Source organism: Bactrocera latifrons, unplaced genomic scaffold (genome assembly GCF_001853355.1).
Source record: "Bactrocera latifrons isolate USDA-ARS-PBARC rearing strain unplaced genomic scaffold, ASM185335v1 scaffold_120, whole genome shotgun sequence".
Classification (NCBI taxonomy): domain Eukaryota; kingdom Metazoa; phylum Arthropoda; class Insecta; order Diptera; family Tephritidae; genus Bactrocera; species Bactrocera latifrons.
The window spans coordinates 107,123-133,183 of record NW_017534631.1 but is presented as its reverse complement, the minus strand read 5'-3'; the positions used below and the strand labels follow the sequence as shown (position 1 = coordinate 133,183).

Sequence of the window (26,061 nt, the reverse complement as noted above, 5' to 3'; positions counted from 1 at the left end):
TATATATATCCAAAACCTCTACCACTGTCTCTTATACACATCTAGATGTGTATAAGAGACAGTATGTATATTCAGTCATTTAACTATACACAATAATTTACAATGAAATTGAATACCTACGCGTATTATATATATATATCCAAAACCTCTACCACTTACAGTATTTGACAAAAAATATTTGTATGCCGACTCCTTTAATCATACCCACTGCTTACCAGTGTTATTTACTTAGACTACTTTATAATCCCTACGATCTTCGAAGTAATAGAATAATTAAGCATTAAACTTAAGTTTTTATTTTATTTAATTTGCCAACGATGTCGTAGCATAGAAATATACACTGAGTTGTCAGCATAAGCATTTTATTAATTATAATTTAGAAAGATCTGGCATCACTAACTCCTTTTCTTCTTTCTTCCATCATTCGATGTTCGATACAGCAATTCTATTGAGGACTTCTGGAAGCAACATTTAATTTAGTTTTTGTTTTACAAGCGACTTGTTCGAATTGATTTGATTAACTTCACAATACAAACACCCGTAATTCGTGGTTGTGCCCATTGTGTTGTTTTTCCTTTTGGTGTTTTTTGCAAAGTTTCCTATAGTTTTTCTAAAATATTTCAAGCACTTAACTGTCGGCCAAACGCATTGAACCAACAAAGTATTACAAACCAGAAAATCTAAAGGAAAACCTTACCGTTGTGAGGGGAGTAAAGTGCATTCAATAAGAAAAGAGACAAAACCCATAAAAAAAACTATTTTCTAAAACAATTGCATCACGTGAGCATTACGTGAACGTCAAATAATAGCATACGAATATTTGCAATATAACAATTTCGGAAATTCAAACAGAAGAACCACACTCCAAGCCACTCCATCCAATTACCAACAACGCGAACAACGTAACTTTTCATATTTTTTATTTTGTGGTATTTATCCACAATAATACAAAAAAACCTAAAATAAATATCTAACACGTCTCAGCACGAAATGAACAACCTGCCCGACACTCCTGTGCCCGATCCAGGATCTAGTGGTGATAAACAAGAGGTGACAACAACTGTTCCCAATAAGTCTAGTGCACTTAAAAAGACCAGTCGTTATCGAAGTCGCTCCCTATCGGCTTCATCCACGGATTCGTTTAGCTCAGCCTCTTATACTGGCAGTAGTTCAGACGACGGTGACGATGTACCACCACGCGAAAAAGTTCAAAAGAATACCAAAGGTAATTCGGACTTTTGTGTGCGTAACATTGCCGGTCAGCATGCGTTTGGCCGGCGTGAAATCGAAATAGCCGAACAAGAGATGCCGGGTATAATGGCACTCCGGAAACGCGCTGCCGACGATAAACCGCTAAAAGATGCGAAAATCGTCGGTTGTACGCACATCAATGCGCAAACAGCGGTGCTCATTGAGACTCTAGTGGAGTTGGGAGCATCGGTGCGTTGGGCAGCATGCAATATATACTCGACCCAGGTGAGTATAGTATATGAATTAAAGCGTGTAGTAGCGAACAGCTGTTATCTTACTAAAGGGGTTGATTCGTGCAAATTGATTTATATTTTAAGACTGTCATACACTAATGATTATGTTTATATAAATGCTAATAAAAAAAAAAAAAAAAATTTGCAATGCAAAAAAAATCGCCACTAAATAAATCGCTTGACGCAGCTATAAAAAATTGATCTACTCGAAAATTGCGCTCTTAATAAAATAGCAACATTTAATTTACATACTATACCGTTTTATCTAAATCGATTTGAATAATTCCAGCGAATATAAAATGACTAACGACATATTTACTAGACTTCGGTTAGTACGATTACTATGTTTGCATTATTTATCACAAATTAGGCCAAGAAGATATTTATATATGTGTGTATACATATGCATTATAGATAAAGCACTTTTCGTACATATCCATGTTGAAACTCATGAAAAGACTAATAGTACTGACATGCAATATTAATTGACTTGGTTTTTTTTAATTTTCTATTTAAAATGTCGCAAGAAAATAAATTAATGTACTTAAATACGAGCATACATATACAGTTATACATGCAAAATTTAAATCACAATTAAGCTCATGTGACTTGCCCAAAATTGCTTACCAAATAAACATACCGCTCCTCTCCAGCACCTAAAAGAACCATATACATGTCATAATGCCCTTCCTACAATGACAACAGCCAACAATAGAAGATATTGCTGTTTACTTAAAAGATTGTAAACGATTTATAATTGAGTAAATTCTAACATACTCACGTCCGGTAAGAAAAACAATATCTCTGGCTTGTGCACAGCGACAGTTTCAATTTCATACAATTGGCCACATAAGCATTGGTGTGATATAATGAAATTGTATATGCAGCGAAAACTCCATCGATTTAAAAGCTCAGATGCATAGGCAAATGACGTCAGTTAAATTTCATTCAAAATTCGAAGGGGCTTGATGTACAAACAAATATATATTATGATTGCATATCTAACTGTGTATATGCATACATCTGCACATGCAAGTAACTATATGGCTATATGTAATAAAATATTGTTTGCCGCAGTTGACTGTACTTATGCGAAACAAGTTTACACCAAAGCTGGAATACCCTTCACACTTGAAAAGTTTCTATACAATTATGATTATAAAAAAAGAAGATTTCATAGTGGTTCGATATTGAGGGTTCAGATAAAAGAGCAGCATCTTTATAAGAAAAGAACTTGTGAAAAGTTTTAGATCGATGTCTCAAAAACTGAGTTAGTTTTCATACATAATGGCAGACTGACGTGCAAGTCAAAATCGTCTCACCTCATCGCGCTGATCATTTATATTTATTTTATATTAACCTAACCGGCGTTTTTTCTGGTTGTCGCAAACTTCGTGTCAAACTCAATATAAACTGTTCAGGGTATAAAAATTGTCATGCAGTTTCCGTATTCAATTTCAACCAAACGATAAGCGATCACATTTTGATTAACTCTCGTAATGGAATTTTATACATTCGATATATTCTAGTACCCTACCAAATGCATAAGTTAAAATGTTAATATTAAAAACATATCAGTGCTATATGTTCATAACCACTAAAAAATATTCATCTTTCAAAACAAAATATATATTTTTATGCAGAAATAATAACATGTAAAATATCTTCAAACTACTCTACATCTGCCACTGTAAAAGGTTCGAAAATCCATCCAATTGGTTATATGTATCTCCATAACTGAAAATAGATTGTCAGATATATCTGTTTGCTCCATTTTGACTGTCAAGTGCGCTAATGAAACTAAATAACAGATAACACCTTAGTTCACGCCTAATATGAATATTCATATGCATGTGTATACTTCTGTGCATAAATCTTCTGTATGAACGTGCAAATGGATATGTATATATACATATATTATATATATATATATACAAATGCAAATATTAGTCAGAATCGGCTTTTTGCGGCGAGCTGTATCCATCACTTGTGGGCCTAATGCCTGTCTCTTATACACATCTAGATGTGTATAAGAGACAGTGTGTATACTTCTGTGCATAAATCTTCTGTATGAACGTGCAAATGGATATGTATATATACATATATTATATATATATATATACAAATGCAAATATTAGTCAGAATCGGCTTTTTGCGGCGAGCTGTATCCATCACTTGTGGGCCTAATGCTCCGCAAACAGTAAATAAATAAAAATTAAATATTCAGCGATAAAGTTGTAGATAAGAGGTTAAGACAGTAATTGAGCGTTTTATGTTGAGCATTATTTATAAACCGTTTGACCATTTTTTTAGGATTTAAATTATGCATTAGTTATGCAGAAATACGGTTCTACACATTTGAAATAATTATTTTCACCCTCAAAAGTAGCTAAAATTTTGTCAAAAAAACGAAATCTCACGTTTAAGCAATAAACAATTACATTTGTAAAGAAAGAATGCTTAATGAACATTCCCCGGCTAGAGGGACACAGTAGCGCAACCGTTATCTTTTGGAAAATGGTTTATTTTGAGCAGTTTCGGTACTACGGCATTCCCAGATAGTACTTTTCCAATATTTCGACGGTTTTTCGCAGTTTTCGTGCTAAATTTAGCTCCTCAATTTTTGAGTTATCGATTTGATATTTTGTGCATATTTTTTCTACCCAACATGCTACACATATGTTTGAAAATTTCAATAAATACTATTTTTAACAACCATTTTATTTTATTTTTAAAGAAAAAGACTTCAGCCTTGGTTCTAAGCTATTACTTAATCTACAATTCTTGGAAAAAGTTGAAGTAAAAGTCCCCCTTCCCCGTCAGTGCCATCCCATCCAACACCATATCTTTAGGTGCGAAACCGACTGGTTTGACTTAAACCGCTAATAACAATAACAATAAATTAATTAACGGCAATATCTGATAAAAGTCTTTATACATGCTGGGTACAATAATGTTCTAAATTATCCAAGACGCCCTTTTAGCACCTCGACTTTCGTACAATAGAAATATACCGAAGTGTTAATTGACGTCATTAGCGTTCAATAACAGTTCATTCAACATTTTTGTTAGACCACTCTATGGTATTCAATTTTTAAAAGCAAGTGCTAATTGCCTACTCTTTTCATTCCTTCAAACTATATTTGCAGAATGAAGTAGCTGCCGCATTGGCCGAAGCCGACATACCCATCTTTGCATGGCGCGGCGAGACGGAGGAAGATTTCTGGTGGTGTATCGATCGCTGTGTGAACGCGGAGAGCTGGCAGCCGAATATGATATTGGATGATGGTGGCGATGCCACACATTTAATGCTGAAGAAATACCCCACCATGTTCAAGCTCGTGAAGGGTATTGTAGAGGAGAGCGTCACCGGTGTGCATCGTCTGTATCAGTTGTCGAAAGCCGGTAAACTAACCGTGCCTGCAATGAATGTCAACGATTCGGTAACGAAAACCAAATTCGACAATCTCTACAGCTGCAAAGAATCCATACTCGACAGCTTGAAACGCTCAACGGACGTTATGTTCGGCGGCAAGCAAGTGGTCGTTTGCGGTTATGGTGATGTTGGCAAGGGCTGTGCACAAGCATTAAAGGGTCAAGGATGCATTGTATATATAACCGAGATAGATCCGATTTGTGCACTGCAAGCCAGCATGGATGGCTTTCGTGTGGTGAAGCTGAACGAGGTGATACGCAATGTGGATATTGTGGTCACAGCGACCGGCAATAAAAATGTCGTCGTACGCGAACACATGGATAAAATGAAGAGCGGTTGTATTATTTGTAATATGGGTCACTCCAATACCGAAATCGATGTGAATGGTCTGCGTACACCGGACTTGACGTGGGAGAAAGTACGCTCACAAGTCGATCATATTATCTGGCCCGAAGGCAAGTACATCATACTATTAGCTGAGGGACGTCTCGTCAATTTGTCATGCTCCAGCATACCATCGTTCGCTGTGTCAATTACTTCGGCCACACAGGCACTCGCACTTATTGAATTATTCAATGCGCCACCTGGCCGCTACAAGTCCGACGTGTATTTGCTGCCAAAGAAAATGGACGAATATGTGGCCAGCTTACACTTGCCCACCTTCGATGCACATCTAACAGAATTAACCGATGAGCAGGCGAAATATATGGGTCTCAACAAAGCCGGGCCATTCAAGCCCAACTACTATAGATACTAAAACATGTTGAAGCTAAGGATGGGGGGAAAAGCGCTGTGCAATTTTCGGGCCGGTATATGATCTTCTATGATGTATGCTGATATCGAGAGCGGTGTGCTGAGCTTAAAAATAAAAGTAAAAGCGAGAAAAGGTATTGGAGCGCGCGCGTAAACTGCCAACGAAAGTATTCTAATTTGAAAAAGTATTTCAGCTAATGTTAAAGTTGATGCTGAAGCTGTGAGCTTAAATACTGTAGATGGTTAAGATTGAATTAAATTTAAAACTGAATGCAGCACTTATTAACAAAAAACACAAAATTGCGGAAAAAATCACAACACGGCAAAACAATAATTACGAGTATACAATAATAATTAGGAGCAAAGTATTATATTAATTTCGAATTGCAAGCATTTAGTTTGCACACACACATACACCCCACACAGTTTCATGGGCATACACGCAGTTTATAAGGCTTAGTAGGAAATGCCACATGAATCCCAATGTAAAAAAGCTGATACTTGAACTTTAGCTAGTAGTATTTAGTAACTTTTCCTCCACGAGGAGGCGAAACACACTTGCCTATAGAACGATGTATGATGAAACATCAATCAATATTAAAATAGCATTAACACGTCGCCGCTGATGACAATGAGCTTCATGACAAACCAACAAAGTAAAAGTTGAAATAACTAACGAATAGTAAATATGATTAAATCAAGTTGTACTAAAACACGAAATCGAAACGAAACGTATTTCTGCAGTGTTCAATTTAAATATTAATCTGAAACATACATACATATTTAAAAGTAAATTACATTTGAGACATTCTTTGTGCATATGCACATCACGTCAACTTTTTAGTTTGTTCAATGTTTGATCATTCTACTTGATAAATATCAATTTTTGCTATGACCAGCAATGGTTTTTCTTAATATATTAAACATTTGATCGCATTTTAGTCGCTAAATAACATTTCAAATTTTTCGCTTGCTTTGTACTCTAGTAAAAATTTTAAATTTTTTGCATTTAGCACAATTGAACCAAAACTTGCTACCAAGTTATGCAGTTTTTAGTCAATATATTCCACTTTTATTTAAAAAAAAAAAACAAATGTACTTATATTACTATATTTATTGTCTATACAGTTGTATTAAATACGTCTTATAGCGTCAATGAAACGAAGTTTATTTGCGTGTAAAAAAAAATAAGGTATTACATATGAAGAAAGCAAATGTTTATAAAAATAAAGCAGAGTTTAATAAAAAATAAAATTAAATCAAATTCTTATTGCCCTACTATAAATGAATAGCGTATTACAATTGATATTTTGAAAAAAGGAAATCGTAACTGTCAGTTTGAATGACAGCTATGTACATATGTATATGCCGTAGCGGTCCTAATGGTTTGTTTTGTTTTTTAGATTACGTAGATTTAATTCATGATCCAAAAAGTTTTCCTTAGTGTTTTTGTTGTGATATTTTTTTGCTTTGTGCTTGCTTCTCACTTGAATGGCAAGTGTCCTGTTGGCTTAGCGTCAATATTTTGTATTTTATTCGTTCAACATCACAGTTCTTAGTGGCTTGCTTACATTGCAACTAGTTTTATTTTCTTTAAGAGGATAATCTCTTCCAGTTCGTTCTGAATATATTCTACGTCTATTTTTGCTTGGTGTTGACCGGAAGTTTGAAGCCATCATGCCTTACTACTGCCGGTTTTCGGGTTTGTACATCTTATTTCCTTATAATGCACAAAACATTTCGGCACGTTCCGGTTTGGAATACACTGACACTGTTCAAAGGCAAAAGCTCGTGATTGATGGTGTTTATATGAACAATTTCCGTGTGATCTTCGTTATCTAAATGGTCAAAAGCCGACACCTAACGAGCTTTCTCAACACCAACATCAGGCACATCAATAAATATTTTCAAACATATATACGCATCAGGGAACTTACCTGGCGTTAAATAGCGCAACAAAACCAACAAGATGTTCTCTGAATTCCACTTCAGCTGCTGTTGTAGCGATAAAACACATTATTAAATAAATTTGGAGAAATTGTACCGAGTTGACGGTTTCCTTCTTCTACTTTCAGAGTTGGAGTGTTTTCGTCCATTCGGACAACATGACCTAGCCAGCGTAGCCACTGTCTTTTAATTCGCTGAACTATGTCAATGTCGCCATCAAGCTACCTGGCTGTTGACAGTTTTTACCGTATAAAAATCCTGGACGACTGTCGTGAGTACGGTTGCATTGGCATATTTCAGCCGTCTTAAAAAAGCAAGCCTATTTCACTTAAGTTTGAAGTCCTTTCCTTTTGGATAACCATCGAAATTTTACTAGAGTAACACCTGTTTAATTATACGCCCAAATTAAGTTATATAATCTTAATCCGCGCTCATAAACGTTATTAATAAAAAAAATAAGTAAAAACCTCGCCGTTGATGCTTTTCAAATTGTAAACGTCTTGCTTTATTTCAAATTCAATTGTCAATAAATCCAAATTTTACTTCTATTGCAAATGGTAAAACGTATTCAAATATTCAATATGGTTACGTACAGCACGTACATACATACATTAAGAGCATTGCTAACTCTTTTGCGCTACACACGAATTCATCATGGACGTTTCCATGCACTTATTATATTTTCTAAATTATAAAAGTATTGATAATTCCGTATCAGATTTCAAATTCGTATTAAACATAGTCATTTTGGCGCACAAATGTTAGATACTATAACTATTATTATTATTGTTTACTTTATAATAAATTTTCAATTCTACTTTTTATATTATTGCGTTAGCGATACGCATGCTTTACAATCAAGACGTACAAACATTAACTTAAAACTTAGTGAAAAATGCGTTCGACCCACTTAGGCAGTCGGTATATGTTGTAAATCAATATCAAGGGGAATTGCAAATAAAAAAAAATTAAAGTTCTTAAAATTTATAATCTTGCATAGTATATACTACTATTTTAGAGTATGAAGCGTGTTAATTGTTTTTGCTTTTTTACGAAAATAAAATATATCATATAATATTCCTATGTTGCGATATTTAGGAATTTCTTCTGCTCTTGCTTTCGCTCCGCTTCCACTGATCTCATCGCAAACTATTTAATCCAGAAAATGTGGTTTCAAGTGTTTGAGCATGCCAAATGTACGGAAGCGTTTGACTTTCATCACCTTCATTAGTTCATCATCGCAAATAGCGAATTGTTTATTTTTAGGGTCGTATAAATTACGCTCTTTTATAATGGCCCATACTTTCTTCACCACTACATGACGCGGTAATGATTCAGCACCCATTAAAGCCGACAACTCTGGTGAAAGGTTGTATGGGCGAGTAAATCCCGTTGATTTGCGTCCAGAACCGCCGCCGGCACCACCACCGCCAGCCTTCTTCTTTGGCCCCTTCTTTTTCGGCATTTCATAATCCGAGTCAGAGCCACCATCGGATTCAGAGCCGGAATCGGATCCATTTATGGACTTTCGCTTCTTCTTTTGTTTAGGTGTTGCCTTACGTTGAGTTGGTTGGGGGCGCTTTTTGGCTGTTTTCTTTTCAACCTGCTCTTCCTCTGAGGATGGATCATCTTCTTCTTCCTCTTCCGCTGATGCTTCACTTTCTTCTTGTTGTTGATTTATGAAATCCATGACAATGCTATCAAATTCCTTTTTACGACTCAGTAGGGAACAGTTGAGTTTCTTCTCCACTTGCTCGCGCACTTTCTTCACCGAGACGACCGAAAGGTCCGCCGTCTTCAGTATAGCATTAATTTCTGCCTTCAAATCTTCAGTAGATATATCAGCCATTTTGCACAATGTTTACTTTACTTTTAATATACTAAAGTTATATATTTTATATTTTTTAATCTTTTATAATTTACTTTAAAGCTGCAGCAACAATTTTTTTTTGACGAAACGTGAAGCAAAGAACGTGAAATGATACAAGCAACGAGAAAAATTCGGCGTCTTAACTTTTGACACCGATTAAAACTTATCGATTTTCATTCAACGTGCCCAGGGGTGCAAATTATGGCAGATATGGAACTTGCTTAATATTGAGCGTACATAAATCATTCAACGAAATGAATATCATTCGGAATTTGATAATTACAACAGCATCAATAACATTGCATAAAAGATTTCATTAATATCAGACTTGTTATATAATTTTTATAATTTATTAAACTCTAAGAAAGTTGAAATCGTTCGTTTCCAGTAAAACAATGAAGTAAAAAAAAATAGAACCGAGTTAAGCTTGATGTTTTTGAAAGTTTGCTTTATTTTTCTTGCGGATTTCAAGAAATCAATATATATGAATACAATTACATTTAGGCATACTAGAAACACTTGCTTCCCTATTCTATATCTCATTACAATCTGAAATTCCTCAATCCAGTAAAAATACGATATTTATTGCTTCTTTTTGCGCTTATTTCAGTTTTTTTTGTTTTGAAAGCGATAATTGTCAAAATACCATTGCCACGAATAGCTGCGCAAAGCAAAGTGTCAATAAAGCAAATTGGAATGAATGTCGAAAACGAAATAGGCAATTAAAATAAGTTTTTTGAGACGTCTGTGCTTAAATTTATAAAAATCTCTTAAAAATTGTTTCCAAAAAATGTCAAAACAAATTGCAAAACATAAACAAGTGAATAATTTGCATGTGGTAATAGAGTTAGAAGCTATCAAACTGTGAGAGTGGTGTAAAAACTACCGGGTTCTGAGTGGGCTATAGCCCTAGATTCTATAAAAATTCTGTGTGCTCTTAAATTGTGAATTTAGTGAAGGCGTCGAACTTTTCCATTGAATCTGCTGGCCTATTGTTTGCTTCATATTTCAGTGGAAGCTGGATACTGTTTAAGGTATGTGGAAAATGTTTTAATATTTCTTGAAAACTTCAGAAAAAAGGAAACTCCTGCAGAAAAAGTGGTTTGTAAACTCTTAATACACACAACCAAACATATAAAATTGTTGTCTATATGTATAAACTCAGCTGCCCTGGTATTAAAAGACCCCCACAATAGATTAGTCAGCTGGCGTGAGCAATTGCACAAATGCAATGCAGTTTTCTGTATATGCAGTAAGCAGTGCGGGACTTGCTATCGCCAATTTATTTTTAACTTTTAGATAATTTAGTTCAAATATATTTTTATGAATTCCTATCAGTTCCGCAGTCTGATACTGCAAACATGCATACTCCCACAAATATACTTACATATGTTGGTATGTTGCCACTTCAGCTAGTATGTCGTACACTTTCAGTGTGGCAAGTCGAGATTTGTACCGGCACATATCCTGAGCACACATTTCTTTGTTTGCCGGTAGTGTAACGCCCAAAATTTCAAGTTCCTTTTCTTTTATGCCCATTAGCAGTTGTATTATTTTTTTCTCATTCCTCTTAACACGTTATTCTTCGTTCATACTTGAAAATTGTTTGTATGTAAGTCATATGGTGCATCTTGTTGCATATGTGCGGCAACCGGTCTTGTTTATTCCATTTCTATATAGAAATCCAACTCTTATTGATGTTATCACAAAAATGTTGCAAATATGTACATACATGCCCTAGTTTTCGGTCACTGCTCATAATATGCATTAATATTGTTCTGAGTAATATTATTTTAATCGATTAAAATACATCTGATTTTAAGTTCTCATATATTAATAAAATTTAGTAATTTGATGTTCTATTGCTTCAAATATTAACTGTGTTTATACATAAAATATATTAAATATTCTCAAATTCTTGCCAACTTATGAAATCCTAATGCTTATGCAGTACTTTTTCGAAAGAGTGCTCAATTTTTACTTTATTTTATTTTTTATGCCATTCTTGTGTGTATGTTGTGTCAAAGTGCAAATTTTATAATATAGAATTTGGTATATTGATAAAAATTCACTGTTAGAATTAGCAAATCAAATTATCAGCGGCGTGTAAACAACACGACAATCACTACTAAATTATATTATTCACATAAAATTTAATTAATAAACAACCGTGCACATATTAAAATACATACATAAGTATATACATACATACATATGTAGATACAAATATGTATCAATTTGTCTAATATAAAGTTATTTATGTATATTATGTGAGAACTAGTGGGCCGGACCGGATTCTTTTTGGCTCGACGCCGAGCACAGAATTCATTACGATTGCTGTGGTAGCCATTACACTATCAAAGGAGGTGTGGGTGTTTTATTTATGTTCTTTTGCAATGGCAAATAAAAATTTTTGTGCATAATATTATGCTTAATATATGTATAAATATTAAAGATATTTACCATCTCGAACGTACTAGTATTCTTACTCACCGGCTGTCTACATAACTTTCTCATTGGCAGTGCTCAAATAACTTTTAATGCAATGAAATATTTTTTGAATATGCTTGTTTATATTTTTCGATTTCAAAGCTTCGCTCAATATGCTTTTGGCGCTTGTTGAATTTACATTTTGATATTTGGCCACTTTTTTTAATCTAATATTTAACAAATTTTAATAGCTTTTCTGATGCAAATATTTTTTATATTTGGCAATGCAGGCATCTTTTAAATTATTTATTAATACAGACGGTTATTTCTCTATTCAAAAATTAATTGAGATAAAATCTATCTTTTCTAAATTCTAAATGTTTCTAATACAAAAGAAATACAAATACTTCACACACACATTATCATGTAAAGATTTTTATATGTACATATACATATACATATGTATGTACAGACATATGTATAGTGTGTTAGATATTTATTTTTAACAACAAACCATCATCCCTCTGTTAGCCGGACACCTTCAAATTGATTCACAAGTCTTAGCTGGCTTCGGGTCTTAGCCATTTGCCGAGCGTTTCGTCATTAAAAACTGAATAATAAAATTTCAAATCTATTTACAAATATATAAACACAAGTACATAAATATAACAAAAATACATATGTAACTATGTATGTATTAGAGTTTAACAAAAAATATTTTTTTTTACCTTAGCCACAATAGAATCACATTCCCCTAAAATCTTAAAGGTGAAATATTCGAGAATAAGAGAATGTGACGATGCCCTCCTGCACAGTGCTCATATGTATAGATTGCTATAATCGCGGCTGATATTTCAAAGTGAAGAGAGTGAAATTGCACCCACGCAAAAGCGATCAAGGTTTATGCAAAATAGAATAGAAAATAATAAACAAAAATGCTAAAAAACAACTTAGTAAAATGTTTATACTATATGTATGAAAATATGTAAATATATAGATAGATGTATAAATTTGTGTATTGTGCATATATTTGGTATGTATTGTTTATATATATACACAGTACATATGTATGTATGTATCCATAGATATTTCATATGTTAATATTTATATTTTTTAAATTGTAAACTTTGAATTTATTTAAAAAAGAAAAAATTTTCTGCATATTGTTGTATATAATGTATATACATATATGTATATGTATTTACTTTTATACTATCGCAACATATAATAAGCACCAATGAAGTTATTCGGAGAAAGATTTTGTAAAAATAAGGCTCTGATATGACATCTAACGTCCCAAAATGGTAGAAATCGGAACATAACTTACCAAACCTCCAGATACCGGTTGTAGAGATCTGTATTGTATTGAATATAGCGGTCACTCTACATATATATGTACATGTATAAGTTCTAGTAATTAAACTTAGTGAAATGCTTTGCCTGATAAAAATGAGTTTTGGTGTTAAAAATGGATAATTCGGGTCATTGCTTCTATAGCCTCCATATAGTTAAAATAACGATTTTCAAAGTTATCATAAGAATCTGAAACTTACCGATCCAAACGAGGTTAGATCTCCGAAAGTACAGCCCTTGGTCGGATTAAATTTGCATAAACTTCGGTAACGTAGAACCAGCTGTTGTGGGAATTGCTCGAAATTAATGGTTTAAATTTTAAATTGCGAGAATATTAAATGTTTGGTTACACCCGAAGTTAGGTCTTTCTATGTTGGAATATTTGTGCAAAATTACTTAAATTCAATAAAATAGCATTTCTGAAGAGGCTACTAGTTTAACAACCGAGCAGCTGTTTTAAAAAATAATCGCGATGTCTTTCGCCAGGTCGATACCAGTGATCGTATAACGGATCTCTATGGACAACTATTAAATCTCTCCACAAACCTAGAAGGCACGACGACCGGGTTGATTTTGAATTCAGTGGTCATACCTTTTCCGCCCTGAAGAGGTGCGTGAACTATTCAATTTGTGTACCCCTTTGTTTCCAGGGAAAAAGAAGAAAAGAACCGATGGGTGTGCAAAAACAAAAAACTGCGTTCCACTTACATTCATCGACGAAGTGTTTCAAGGTGCTATCAATTCATCAAAGTCCATCGACACAGGTGGCATGAACATGTTGATGCACAATCAACTAGGTTCTATGGAAGTAAAGTTCGCCATTAACGTCCTCAACTTACTGCAGACTACCCCCTGCAAACCACTTTTTGCAACTTGAAGAAACCAGATTTGTGGAAAATCGGAAAGTGGCCCCATTACTGAAACCTGAGAAACTTGCCAACCTAGGTAGGTCTTATCGGCCGATAACTCTCCTTTCGCCAGTAGTAAAGGCACTAGAGGTCTTGTTACTCCCGACCTTCACAAAGCATCTAAGCTTAGCCTGCCACCAACATAGTTACCGTCAAGTGAACATTATCACCCCTGCACTTAGGGTCCTAAATGCGCAGATAACTCATCGTCTTAATCAAAACCTACTCTGTAAGAGGACTTTTCGGATTATACTTTGTATTCGTTAACTATGTATACGACCGCGATTATTACAAAGTACAAATTAGCAACAACATCAGGTCGCAAGCCCGTAGCACATGGGGTAAGGACCAACAAATACTGTTGACCACGACAGTCGGGTCTGCGAAAACCGGAACGGACCCAAATACTTGACCGCCTCCTAAGAACATTTATAGAGCATTAAGGGGGTATTCTAGTCTAGAGGCTCGAATTTCGACAATTAATAAAAAAGAAACACTAGATATTTTTACTATCCGTTTTTTTTTATGATTTGTTCATTAAACCTAGAAGAGTACACAAAATAAATTTAAAAAAAAATTTTTTTTTTCATCGAGTTATGCGTCCTTGAAGAAAAGGGGGGGAAAGAGGCAGTGTTCTCAACGCCATGATTTCTACCCTTCTCGTCAGCTTAAAAATAAACAATGACATATTCTTAATGAGTACGAATGTCGCTATGTCATGAAGCAACAAAAGTAAGAAAAATTTTTTTTTCATAAAATGGCGGCTACGCAAAAACAAGGGTCTATTTTTTTCACAAATTTTGCGATTTTGTCGATTTATTTTTAAAACAAAAATTTAAATTTTTTTATTTTTTGTTGCTTCTAGTGATGGAGATATATTTAGAGAATATTCATGCCAAATTTCAAATAAATCGACGGATTAGAACTTGAGATATTGTGGCTACCGCATCAAAAAAAGGAGTTTTGAGAAAAACGCGTTTAAAGTTTTACGTTAAGTTTCGGGTAGCATAATAGATAGATAGATAGTTCGCTCAACCGGTCTAGTTGCCACGTCACTGAAATGGCTATAACTTTGAAAATAATTTGAGTTTTCGAAAATCCGTCGAAACACCATCTATCATAGACCGATAGCTGAAGCTGGCGGGTGAAACCAGACTGATCTAGTGCAACTTCGATCTGGATATTGTAGGACACTTAACCGGAATAGACCCCGACATACGAAATATTTATATGTCATGCGTGCAAAGAGCCCCTATTTTCAGGCCATTCACTCACTTAAAACCTTTCTCCCTTGGGTGCGGCGACGACAAAACAGCCCGTTTCCTGGACCTACCGCTAAGTGATTGACAGTTGCGAATTATTCTTTGATTTATAAGAAGCTACGAGCATTTACATAAGTATATTCAGAGGTAACTTTTCCCAAAATTTTAGTTTAAGTTTTGGGGTTGATCTCCGCAACAGAAATCACGGGTATCTCATTTGGACGTTATAAATATTGGTACTTTGTGAGGCCAAAACTCCTTATTATGGGGCAAATGACAGCCCTGTATTGACGGGCGCCTTCAGCCTATCACAAATTGGTTGATATGGATTTTACTGTTTCGGGACAACCAAGATGTGTCAATATCAGTTGAGCAAAAGCTGCATAATGCAAGAAAAAGTATTGAAAAGTCAAATTATTCTCTCTCAAATATATCTGGGGTATGTTTTTCTGCCCCTGCAACTACAACAACAAACCTCAACACAATAAATTCCCACAGCGTCGTTACTTTGTTTACTTGCGCTTTGAAACGCAGTTTACCGTCAGCACTGACATTGGCCCCAATTCCCCAGTAGACACAATCAATTTAAGTTATTTGCTAATATTTTGTGCTCGATAAATTTGTTCGGCTTAAGAGCGCCTCTGCGGTCAAAGTTTTGTTAATTTATGTTTTTTTCTCTTTTCAAAAAAACCGAAATTTCACCGACATTTTACTTTCAATTAAAATGTGTGCCAAAGACATTGTCTTACATTTCAGTTAATCCCAGTCCATTATTGCAATAATTTAGCATTTGCATTTTTGAGTGTATGTGTGTTTGCGTACTCTTTCGAATCAACACAGACCTCTCCGCGAATTCTTGCAAACATTTCTCGTTGCTCGTCCACTTAACTACTCACTTTGAATTTTTGTGGCTGCATATTTTATGAATGTTTTTATTTTGGCAGAAGCTAATATATACAAAGTACTGAAGCGCCAATATAACGGTATTTTTTGCCTAAAATATATTTATATGAATAACATGGGGTTAAGGGGAATCTACATTCATATTGTATCCTTGCCAGAACATAAGAAATTAGATGCAGTAATCGATGATTAATTACGGTATTATTTTACTTTTTGTGTGAGTAATAACTCTGGATAATTCTGAGGTCCTCTCATACAATCAGGTCTGTAGAGTTGATATTGAATAGGAGCGGAACTACAAGAGCAACTTGCACATCAATTCAAACCACTCGTTTCTACACATCGAAATTGAAAAGAGTCTAAACGAAGGGTTTTCATTCGGAGACTTTGAAGGGTATGGTGCATGTATATTTTTTCTTTATTGGCGTAGAAAGCGTTTACGCGGTTATAGCCGAGTTAACAATAGGCCACTAGTCGTTTCTTCTTTTCGCCTGGTCCTTCTCCACCTGGTCTTTCCAACGGAGTCGTGGTCTTAATCTTCCTCTGCTTCGAATACTTTCAGAGCTGGAGTGGTTTCGGCCATTCGGACAACATGACCTAGCAGCGTAGCCGCTGTCTTTTAATTCGCTGAACTATTTCAATGTCGTCATATATATCATACAGCTCTTCGTTCCATCGAATACAATATTCGCCGTGGCCAAATCGCAAAGAACCATAAATCTTTCGCAAAACCTTTCTCTTGAAAACTCGTAACGTCGACTCATCAGATGTTGTCATCGTCCAAGCTTCTGCACCGTATAGCAGGACGGGAATAATGAATGACTTGTTTTGTTTGAATGTTTGGTTTTTGTTCGTCGAGAGAGGACTTTGTTTCTCAATTGCCTACTCAGTCCAAAGTAGCACCTGTTAGCGAGAGTTATTTTGCTTTAGATTTCGAGACTGACATTGGTATTGGAATTTATACTGGTCCCAGGATAGACAAATTATCTACCAATCGATGTTGTATGTAGGACCTCGGAGCGTACGCACGTCTAGAACTCTTGAGACGTTTCTTCCGTCTATCACAACATGATCGATCTGGTTAGTGACTTTTCGATCCGGGAGGCAGCCAGGTAGCTTGGTGAATTTTCACATGCCAAAGATACCTTCTTTGCCCATCATGGCGTTAAAGTCGCAAAGCACAATTTTAACTTCGTGGCGGAGGCAGCACTCATGCGCTACAAGCGCTCATAGAAGTCATCTTTGGTCACATCGTCTTTCTTTTCCGTCGGGGCGTGGGGGCAAAACTGCGATATGTTGAAGAACTTCGCTTTGATGCGGATTGTGGCTAGACGTTCATCCACCGAAGTGAATGCCAGGTGACGCAGTCTGTCTTCCACCACGAGTCCCACTCCAAATTTGTGATCCTTGTGATCCCAGTGCACAACCTTGGGGGAGGGATGGTTCGCCTTCAAGCGGTTGATTTTTGGCTACCCAGAAGATACTTGGTCTAATTACGGAAGTCGTGAGCAGCTTGAGTCATATGTAAAAAAATCGTGAAATATTACATATTATTATATACATTCTTCTATAAGTGAAGTTGTTCGAAATAGGATAAACTCTAAAGATATCAACTGGACGTGTATATCATATAATTCACGAATATTTGGGCATGAGAAAGCGTTTAACCAAAAACTAAGACGATTTGTGGATTCGGAGCAGTGTTTGAGGATGTTCAAACATAACAAACCCGAATTCTTACGATATCTGTCAAAGTACAATCGACACTCATCCAAGTTGATAAAATCGCCGAAAAACGGTAACAATTGAAGAAAAAGGAAGTGCTCATGTCAGCAGTCAGTGAAAATAGCGGCAAAAATGCATGAGTTGGGATTTCCGTATCCACCTGATCCTTCAGATATGAGCCCAACGACTATTTCCTGTGCTCAAATCTCAAAAGAATGCTCGCTTAAAGGAATTTTTTATCGAATGAGGAGGTGATCACCGAAACTGAGACCCATTTTGAAGCAAAGGACAAACCGTTTCCCACCCTTATAGGGGACTATGTTGAATAAAAAAAAAAAGAATTTTGTCAAAACAAATGTGTTTTATTACAACAGTCCGGGGACTTTTAGCTGTTACGTAAAATTCAAAGTGACCCGTATCATCTGCCTTAGTCTAAATTAAACTTTATAGCCTCCGTAGCGATAGTAGAAAGGAACACACCGCTGCTTTGAACAGCTTCAATCAGTCCACAAGCAAGCCAAAACGAGCCATTTCCACAAACGCAACGCCCCTTCCAGTAAACTTCCGCTAGCTCCAATTTACACTGGCCTTCAAATCAGTTGGAAGATTTACAAAGGCGGACGAATGCATCATTAAATTTACTTATACCATCACTACTTCATACTTGCATTTCCGACTGTATGAGTTCCCAATTGTCCTCGCTCACCCCTGACGCTTTCTATGGCCGTCGTTTTGGCGCTGTACCAGCTATTTATTCACTAGTTGCTGCGTTCTTACGAGCATATGGCGTCATTGCCAACCACCGTCATCGGCAGCTTGCCGCTACAAATGTCGCCTTTGGCTCACTAACTGCGTCCAAAGTGATGTGGGTGGCATTTTCCACATGTGCGCTTCTGTGTGTGTGTATATGTGAGGTGTGTGGTGTAGGCGGCTGTTGGGCTGTTTACGCGCCCAATTTGGCGATAAATAAACATTTCTGCTGCAAATACTACATACGCGTATGTGTGACCGGCCATTTCGACCATATTTTGGCGATTTCCGTTCGGCAAACAAGCCGTTAGCCATTGGCCGCTAAGCTTTTCATTCATTTGTGACAGTGGTCGCCGTCAGGATTCTGCTTCTTGGCTCTGGCATAAATAAATTCTGAGTCAATGTAATTATTTTTAGTGTGAGAAGAAGCAGAAGATGACAACTCATTTTCTCTTTTTCTCGCTTTGTTGTTGTACGAAATTAAAAAGAAAGCAAAACGGCAAAATCATTAAACTATTTATTAGACTTGGTAGCTGAAGTGACCACTTTTAGTTGTTGTTGTTRATATTTTTATATGCGCAACTGTTTCACATATATTTTTAACTCACTTAAATAACCCAATTTGCTTGATTTTTCCCATTTCATTGCTTTAAAATTATAAATATTTCGCGCTAAATTTAATTTAACGATTTGCATTTAACCACAAGCGAAATTCGTTTGAATTAAAAAAAGCGCAAATAATGGTGCGACACTTGCTGCTCTCAAAATAACAAGCTCATACATATACAGTAATAAATATATATGTACATATTACATATCCACATAAAGATATATTTATCTCAATTCCGCAAATAGCCACTAATTACCAGAACGTGATTATAATTTGCCAATCAATCTATTTATGTATGTGTGCTAAACTGTTGTGATTTAATTGGTGGTCTAGTTATTACGGTGACTAGTTGTCAATTCATAAATAAAGCAAGGGGAAAAGTTAACTTCGGTTGCACGGAAACCGTGTAGCGTATTAACACAAAGGAAAAGTTTCCGTACAAGAACTTGATTTTGGTCGGTCTATGTGCTATAAGTCTGATCTGAACAATTTCTTCTAAAATTGTATCAACAATTGATCGTAAAATCGTGAATCATCTTCATATATCTTGTCAAACAAAAAATTTTAGCATACAAGGTCAATTTGTATGGGAGCTATATAAAGGGTGATTCATCTCGACTTGTTTTTAAAAGAAAATCCCAAAAAACTTCAAATTTAATAGGGAATATTTTTAATCATTCGAAAGATCATTCTTTAGAATTTATTTCTTGAAGATTATCTCTGTAAAATGTTGGCCTCTACTACGTCTCAGATCGTTCATCCATTGAGTCTAATCTTCGATGACTTGTTCGAGCTTTTCGACTGGTAACTAGCGAATGACACAGGTGATGGCAAGGCCTGAATCGAAGCGAAATTGTGCGCATAGACTTTAGATTAACGGTGTGATATCACACGACTCCATGGCCAATCGACCGGCTCAAAACGAAATGTCCTCTCAATCCATTCATTGATGCGATGTGTGGGAAGTGACGCCGTCTTGCTGAGATCATGAGCTTCAATTTCAAGCATCAAATAGTCGGTCGGCACTATAACGGTCGCCATTAACGGTTATGTTCTCACCGGCATGATTTTTGTAAGAAATATGCACTGATGATTCCACCGGCCCACAAACCACAACAAACCATAGTTTTATCTGGATGAAATGGCAGCCCTTAAATATCTTCAGATTGCTCTTCATCTCCAATGTGGTGTTTACATACCCATTGCATCTCATCGCTGAAAAAATTTTGGCTCGAAAATGCTGGGTCTTCTTGGAACTTTTCAAAAGCACATAGAGCGAAGCGATGTCAAATGGGGAGGTCGAGCTGATTCAGTTCTTACACACTGTATTTGGTACGCTTTCAATTCAAAATCGCGACGTAAAATGTGCCAAGTCGTTCCATACGTCAGAGCTGGAGCTGGTCTATTCGGTCGAATATTATTCAATAATGAATGCTGGATCTCACAATGTGTTATATTGACCATAACTTGAAGGAAGCGCACGAAACAGAATTTTTCAAAATAAATTTCAACGATTTGTAAACGTTGTTCAAGCGAAAATCTTTTCATAATGAAATGCTGAACAATACTGAACAAAACTAACATGACAGCTCGACACCACTCCCACGTTATCTTAAACAATAAATGTTTTGAAAAAAGTGCCACTACTTGAATCACCCGTTATATCCTATAGCGACGAATGAGCAGCTCTGCGGAAGGAAAGGATATGCGCGAAATTTCTGAACGATATTTTAAAAATGCGTGACTGGTTCGCTTTTATACAGACATATGGACCGAGAAACGGACGGACATGTATCATTATACTGATCGACTCTGTATATATTTTACAGAGTCTTCTGGGTGTTACAAATTTCGTGGCAGGCTTAATATACCCTATTCAGAATATCCATCTACAAGTATATTGCCTTCTTAAGTGTAGACACATACCAGATTGGCTATTTTCTCGACAATCGGATTGATAATCGGAAAATCGGAACTGATCGGATTTTTTATTTAGCCATGAACTCACAACTCGTCACTATTCCGCAAAAAAAAAAAAAAAACATGCCGGAAACGGTTCTGCTGCTACAACCGCAAAGAAGAGAGGTTGACTTTTTCAACACCAAAATCTCCGTCAGGATCGGGAACGACCATGCTTTGAAGTCCTTCATTTCGGTCTAAAGAGAACTAAAATGAGATTTTGGCAGCACTTCGGGATGTACAAAAACTTGATAAATTGTCCTACCCATCAACGTTGTAAAAATGGATGTAATCGGAAGATAATCTCGTCCACTTCTCATATAACGATAATTTTAAAAAGGACTAAAAATGCGATAAATCAATAACTAAATATGCCACTCAGTTGTACACCCCAAATGGTATGAAAGGGCAAAATTCAGATTAAAAATTGGACCATGGGCGTGGCACCGCATACAGTATTTTGTCGTTTTCCTTGATGTGCTCTTAACGGTAAAAGTACAATTCTTTCCACAGCATCTTTCAAATAATTTTCATATTGTTGGACCAGAATTTTGCCTGGTCGGGTAATGTTGTATATATTTTTTTTAAAGAAAATCTCATCTCTCCACAATAAATTAATTTCAATCGATTTTGTCTCTTATTGTAGGCTATATTGCGCCCCACTTTTTCCTGTTGGTCTAAAGTCAGCTTTCAACTACCTTCTCCAAGCGTAAGCAGTGATAACATTCGAAATCAATTGTTGTGAGATCGCGCAATTTTTGCCCCTATCAGCCAGCGCATGGGTTGCTTGCTCACCTCTTTCCTCACGCTTGCAGGTGGTTGAAACTGCAGTGTTCCCGGTGTTGGCAATCTGCTCGAAGGGGTGAGGCGTTTCTACCTGTTGTTTGCACGATATGCGCGTTCACAAGCGGAAGGCTCCACATATACTTACTTAACTTATATACCACAGATTTATATACTCGTACATCCGTCTGTACATGGGTATAAATATGTGTTCGTTTCTTTTCCTCTTTCTTCCACGTTTGCGTTGCGGGTAAACAAATGCTGCAACATTTTTTTGAACTTAATTTGATTTCTAACCGGTTGTGGGTTCACATGAATTATTTATTACACTGTGTGGGTGTGAAATAGTGGCGGTGTTTTCGGTATTTGCAATGGGTTTCCATACATGATTTCTCCGAATGTTTTCAGTTTTCTACACCGCTTCGTTTTTGTTTTGCAATAAACATGTGGTCTGACCAATTTTTGCTTGAATTTAATTTAATTTTATTCTCCTTAATTACGGTATTTGGTAATACTGCAAAATAAAAGCGGTATGTGTAAATTGATTGGTGATCACAACAACAACGTTAGTTTAACGAACATGTTCTAAGGTTAAATTAATATATTTCTTCTGAAATACCATAAATTAAAATGTTAGGTCTTCCTGGTTTTACGTAAGATCTACAGCTGCGTGTAAAAGTTAAAATTCATCACTTTAGGGTTACTAGGTGTAACAAATCTAAATCCCATGTCTTTATTTTCCCCGAATCCCACTTTTTACTTTTAAAATTTTGGTTAGGTCTGATGTTTCGACACTGTCTTTTTTTATCATATCTATTATTGTCATACTTCAATGAATACTTGGATACGCCGAACAACCCGTATATTATATACCAATGCGTTCAGCGTTCAATCGTCTTTATCAAGTAATTTACATTACTAAACTATATTACTAAAGCCCCGGTCAGCTCTTCTTAATGCAAAATTTAATTATAAAATTGACTCAACAACATAGTTGAGAAAAAAGCGTTTAAAATTACGCCTTATTACCTGGATCAACTGGAAAGTTCAGAAGAATATTTTAGAGAAGTTGTTGAATTTAATAAGACAATACAAAAAAATCCATTTTTTGAAATCCGTAAACCTCTGTTACCCCTTAAAGAAGCAGAATAAATTTTCTAACCAAGCTAGAGTTTTACTCTGTTACGCCGATTGCGATCAAGCTGTGTAAGTTACAGTTAAAGATGCCATACAACTTTCAGATTGTGTTCAAGACTTTGGGTGTTTTTTAATAATTGGTGTTTTCTAAATTCTAAAATATAATTACATTCGGAAATACTACTATATGGCCAGAAAGAGAGACCGCAAACCAACCTAGAGATTTGGTTGGTTCTCATTGAAATCGTACATTGCAAACTATTCCACGTATAGTGTCCACAATAATATTTATTTATCTAATCTATTGTTGGAAATTTCGTTCGTTCAGTTTCTTTACATAATTTTCAAGTGCCAATAAGAGAAATAACCCGAAGTAATGAAAATATTGCTGCCCTTCAGACAGGTGTTGCTGAAGACCGCAATTTGTCGAATCCAAGACGTTTTCAGGAATGGGGACTGCCTCAAACCACAAACTGGCGGATTTTGAGGAAGGATTTGCGCTTGATCCATATAAAATAGTTCTCACTTAAGAACTGAAGTTATTGGACGACCTTAAATGTTGCGAAATTGCCTTGGAACAACGTTGAAAACTTTAACGTCTTTTTTAAGGAAATCATCTGCTCCGATGAGGCTCTCTTTCACACTGAGAAGTGCGATAAACAAGCAAAACTATCGATTCTGGTGCAAAGAAAATCTATAAATTATTCATAAACAATTATTACATTCACCTAAATTGATTGTTTTGTGTGGTTATTCGGTCAGTACATTTTTCGAAATAAATCTGGTGACACCGTTATTATCAATAGAAAGCCGTATATGTAGATCGATGATAACCAACTTTCTATGGCCGCAATTGGTAGAAGTTGATCTTGACAACACTTGGTTTTCTTGGTTGGCAACAACCGAATTCAAGAAATTATGATATTGTTTGACCTCCAAGAAGTTGCGATTTAACACCATTAGACAGACATACTCTCTTCAAGCTTTAGAAGTCATATTGAAGGTGTTATTCATGACATATGATTTGATTTTGTGGAAAAAAGAAGTCGAGAATTTGATTAATCGAATTCGTTCTTGCAAAAGCATCGTGGAGGCCATTTGAATGATGTTATATTCAGAATTTAATTGTGTCGACTGCACTTCTCTTTAAATAAAGAAACATTTTAATTTCCTTAACAATTAGTGCTTTTTGATTTCTGAAAATAAATCAAATCCCTCTTATTGGTAAACCCTGTATCTTAAGCTTTTCCTTTTCTTTGAACTACGACCCCTCGTTTTCGATAAAAAATATATCGATTTTATAATGATCTTCCATTTTATCGATTATATTTTGCGAAGACAATTTTTATTGTATTGTGAACTAGCCTTAAGCTTCGCTGATTATCTAATATATTTAGCAAAAATGTATTAAATCATTTATTATATAAAGCACACATTTCTTTATCAAAGTAACAACAAACAATTTCGAAAAAATGCGGGTGAAAATTTTTCGAAAACTAAAAGCAAAAAGATATCAGCATTTCGAATACTGAGCGAAAAAGCTTTTCTAATCACAACGCGAATACTCAAATATTCAAAAAATATGTATTTCGAAAATGTATCCATGGGTAATTTCGAAGACCATTGCTTATTTTTCGAAGACATAAATTGAGTGCAGAACAACACACAAAGCGTAAGCGAGCAACTGCAACTTTTCTTATCTAAGAAAGCTGCATAGGTGAGTAAATTGGTCTGATTTGTTGCTACACGCGCTGCTCATTTCGAAAATATGTATGGGTTTGATACGACGCAAGCGATCGCTCGAGCGACAGTGGTTTCGAAAATGCTACGCAAACATACAAACTTACGAAATATATGTATGTATATGTGTGCATGCATAAAGTTTTTAAATTGTTACGAATGCGTTTCGTGAGTGCGCGAGCGGCCGAAGCGCTCTCATGCGGTTTTCGCGTGAGAGATTTCACAATACGCTTGCTTATTTGAGCAAATACCGTTTTTTATTTGTGAAAATTTGTTTTCAAATATTTTCTGTGACTTCCAGAGTTTGTTAGAACTTTTGTCTAGATTCGGAAAATGCTGTGAAATTTGAAAAAATCGTTTTTGAATGTCGAAAATGTAAATGAAAATTTTAATTTTTATTAGTTATTGTTGTATTTCCGACCAATTTCTGTTTTTAAGTTAGTAGTTGGTTTAGTTTTATTTCAATTCACTTTATTTTATTTGTCGTCTGTAGAAAATTTTCATTGTGAAGTTTTCTTGTGCGTTTTGTTCGTGCTTTTCTTAGTTTTCCTTCATTTTCATTTTTAGTTTTAGTTTTAGCTTTTTATGTATCACACTGTTTCGAAAATCAGACAAACACATTTATCCATGTTTCTCGAATACAAAAATGTGCCGTTTTCGCGCTCACCCGTTCGAAATTTCAGCGCCTTGCGATCGCGCGTTCGCTCTCGTACACATTTCCGCTCTCGCATTAGCGCGCTCTTTACGTTTTGGACACATTTACCACGCGTTTGGGATGTACGTGTGTGTGTGTGTGTATTCGAGAATTTCCTCACCTCAAAACACTTTTGCCAGCATCTTAAGGTATGTGTTGCTTTCGATATTTTTTTGTTCAATTTTGATTTTATGATTTTCGCTTTATTTTTCGAAAAAGAAAAGCGTTTTTTCGATCATATCGAGCGCGGTGATATGCGAAAAGCGTTTTTGATTTGGAAAATCACGTCAGTGGTCTCTGCGGAGGTTTCACGTTAG

At 35.6% G+C, this 26,061-nt stretch overlaps 2 protein-coding genes and 1 long non-coding RNA gene across 3 annotated transcripts in view; 2 read left to right on the top strand and 1 right to left on the bottom strand.

Annotated features, from left to right (window-relative positions):
* Positions 1-390: 390 nt before the first annotated feature.
* Positions 391-6,355, top strand: LOC108978359 (putative adenosylhomocysteinase 2). Its single transcript, XM_018948599.1, has 2 exons — positions 391-1,476; positions 4,634-6,355. Exons 1-2 carry the CDS (start codon positions 991-993, stop codon positions 5,675-5,677), a joined length of 1,530 nt encoding a protein of 509 aa, XP_018804144.1. The 5' UTR covers positions 391-990; the 3' UTR covers positions 5,678-6,355.
* Positions 6,356-8,094: 1,739 nt separating this feature from the next.
* LOC108978360 (upstream activation factor subunit spp27) lies at positions 8,095-9,577 on the bottom strand. Its single transcript, XM_018948600.1, has one exon. The coding sequence runs from the start codon at positions 9,467-9,469 to the stop codon at positions 8,774-8,776; it is 696 nt and encodes a 231-aa protein (XP_018804145.1). The 5' UTR covers positions 9,470-9,577; the 3' UTR covers positions 8,095-8,773.
* Positions 9,578-10,240: 663 nt separating this feature from the next.
* LOC108978371 overlaps positions 10,241-26,061 on the top strand; it is a 28,554-nt gene continuing 12,733 nt past the window's right edge. The window contains exon 1 of the long non-coding RNA XR_001994101.1: positions 10,241-10,524. This is a non-coding gene — a long non-coding RNA (uncharacterized LOC108978371). The remainder of the gene's footprint in view (positions 10,525-26,061) is intronic.

Excerpts from the sequence above, each read along its gene's own strand:
- LOC108978359 (XM_018948599.1), top strand. The coding sequence starts at position 991 with ATGAACAACCTGCCCGACACTCCTGTGCCCGATCCAGGATCTAGTGGT. Across the intron at positions 1,477-4,633 it reads GCAATATATACTCGACCCAG|AATGAAGTAGCTGCCGCATT; the intron begins GTGAGTATAGTA and ends CTATATTTGCAG.
- LOC108978360 (XM_018948600.1), bottom strand. The coding sequence starts at position 9,469 with ATGGCTGATATATCTACTGAAGATTTGAAGGCAGAAATTAATGCTATA.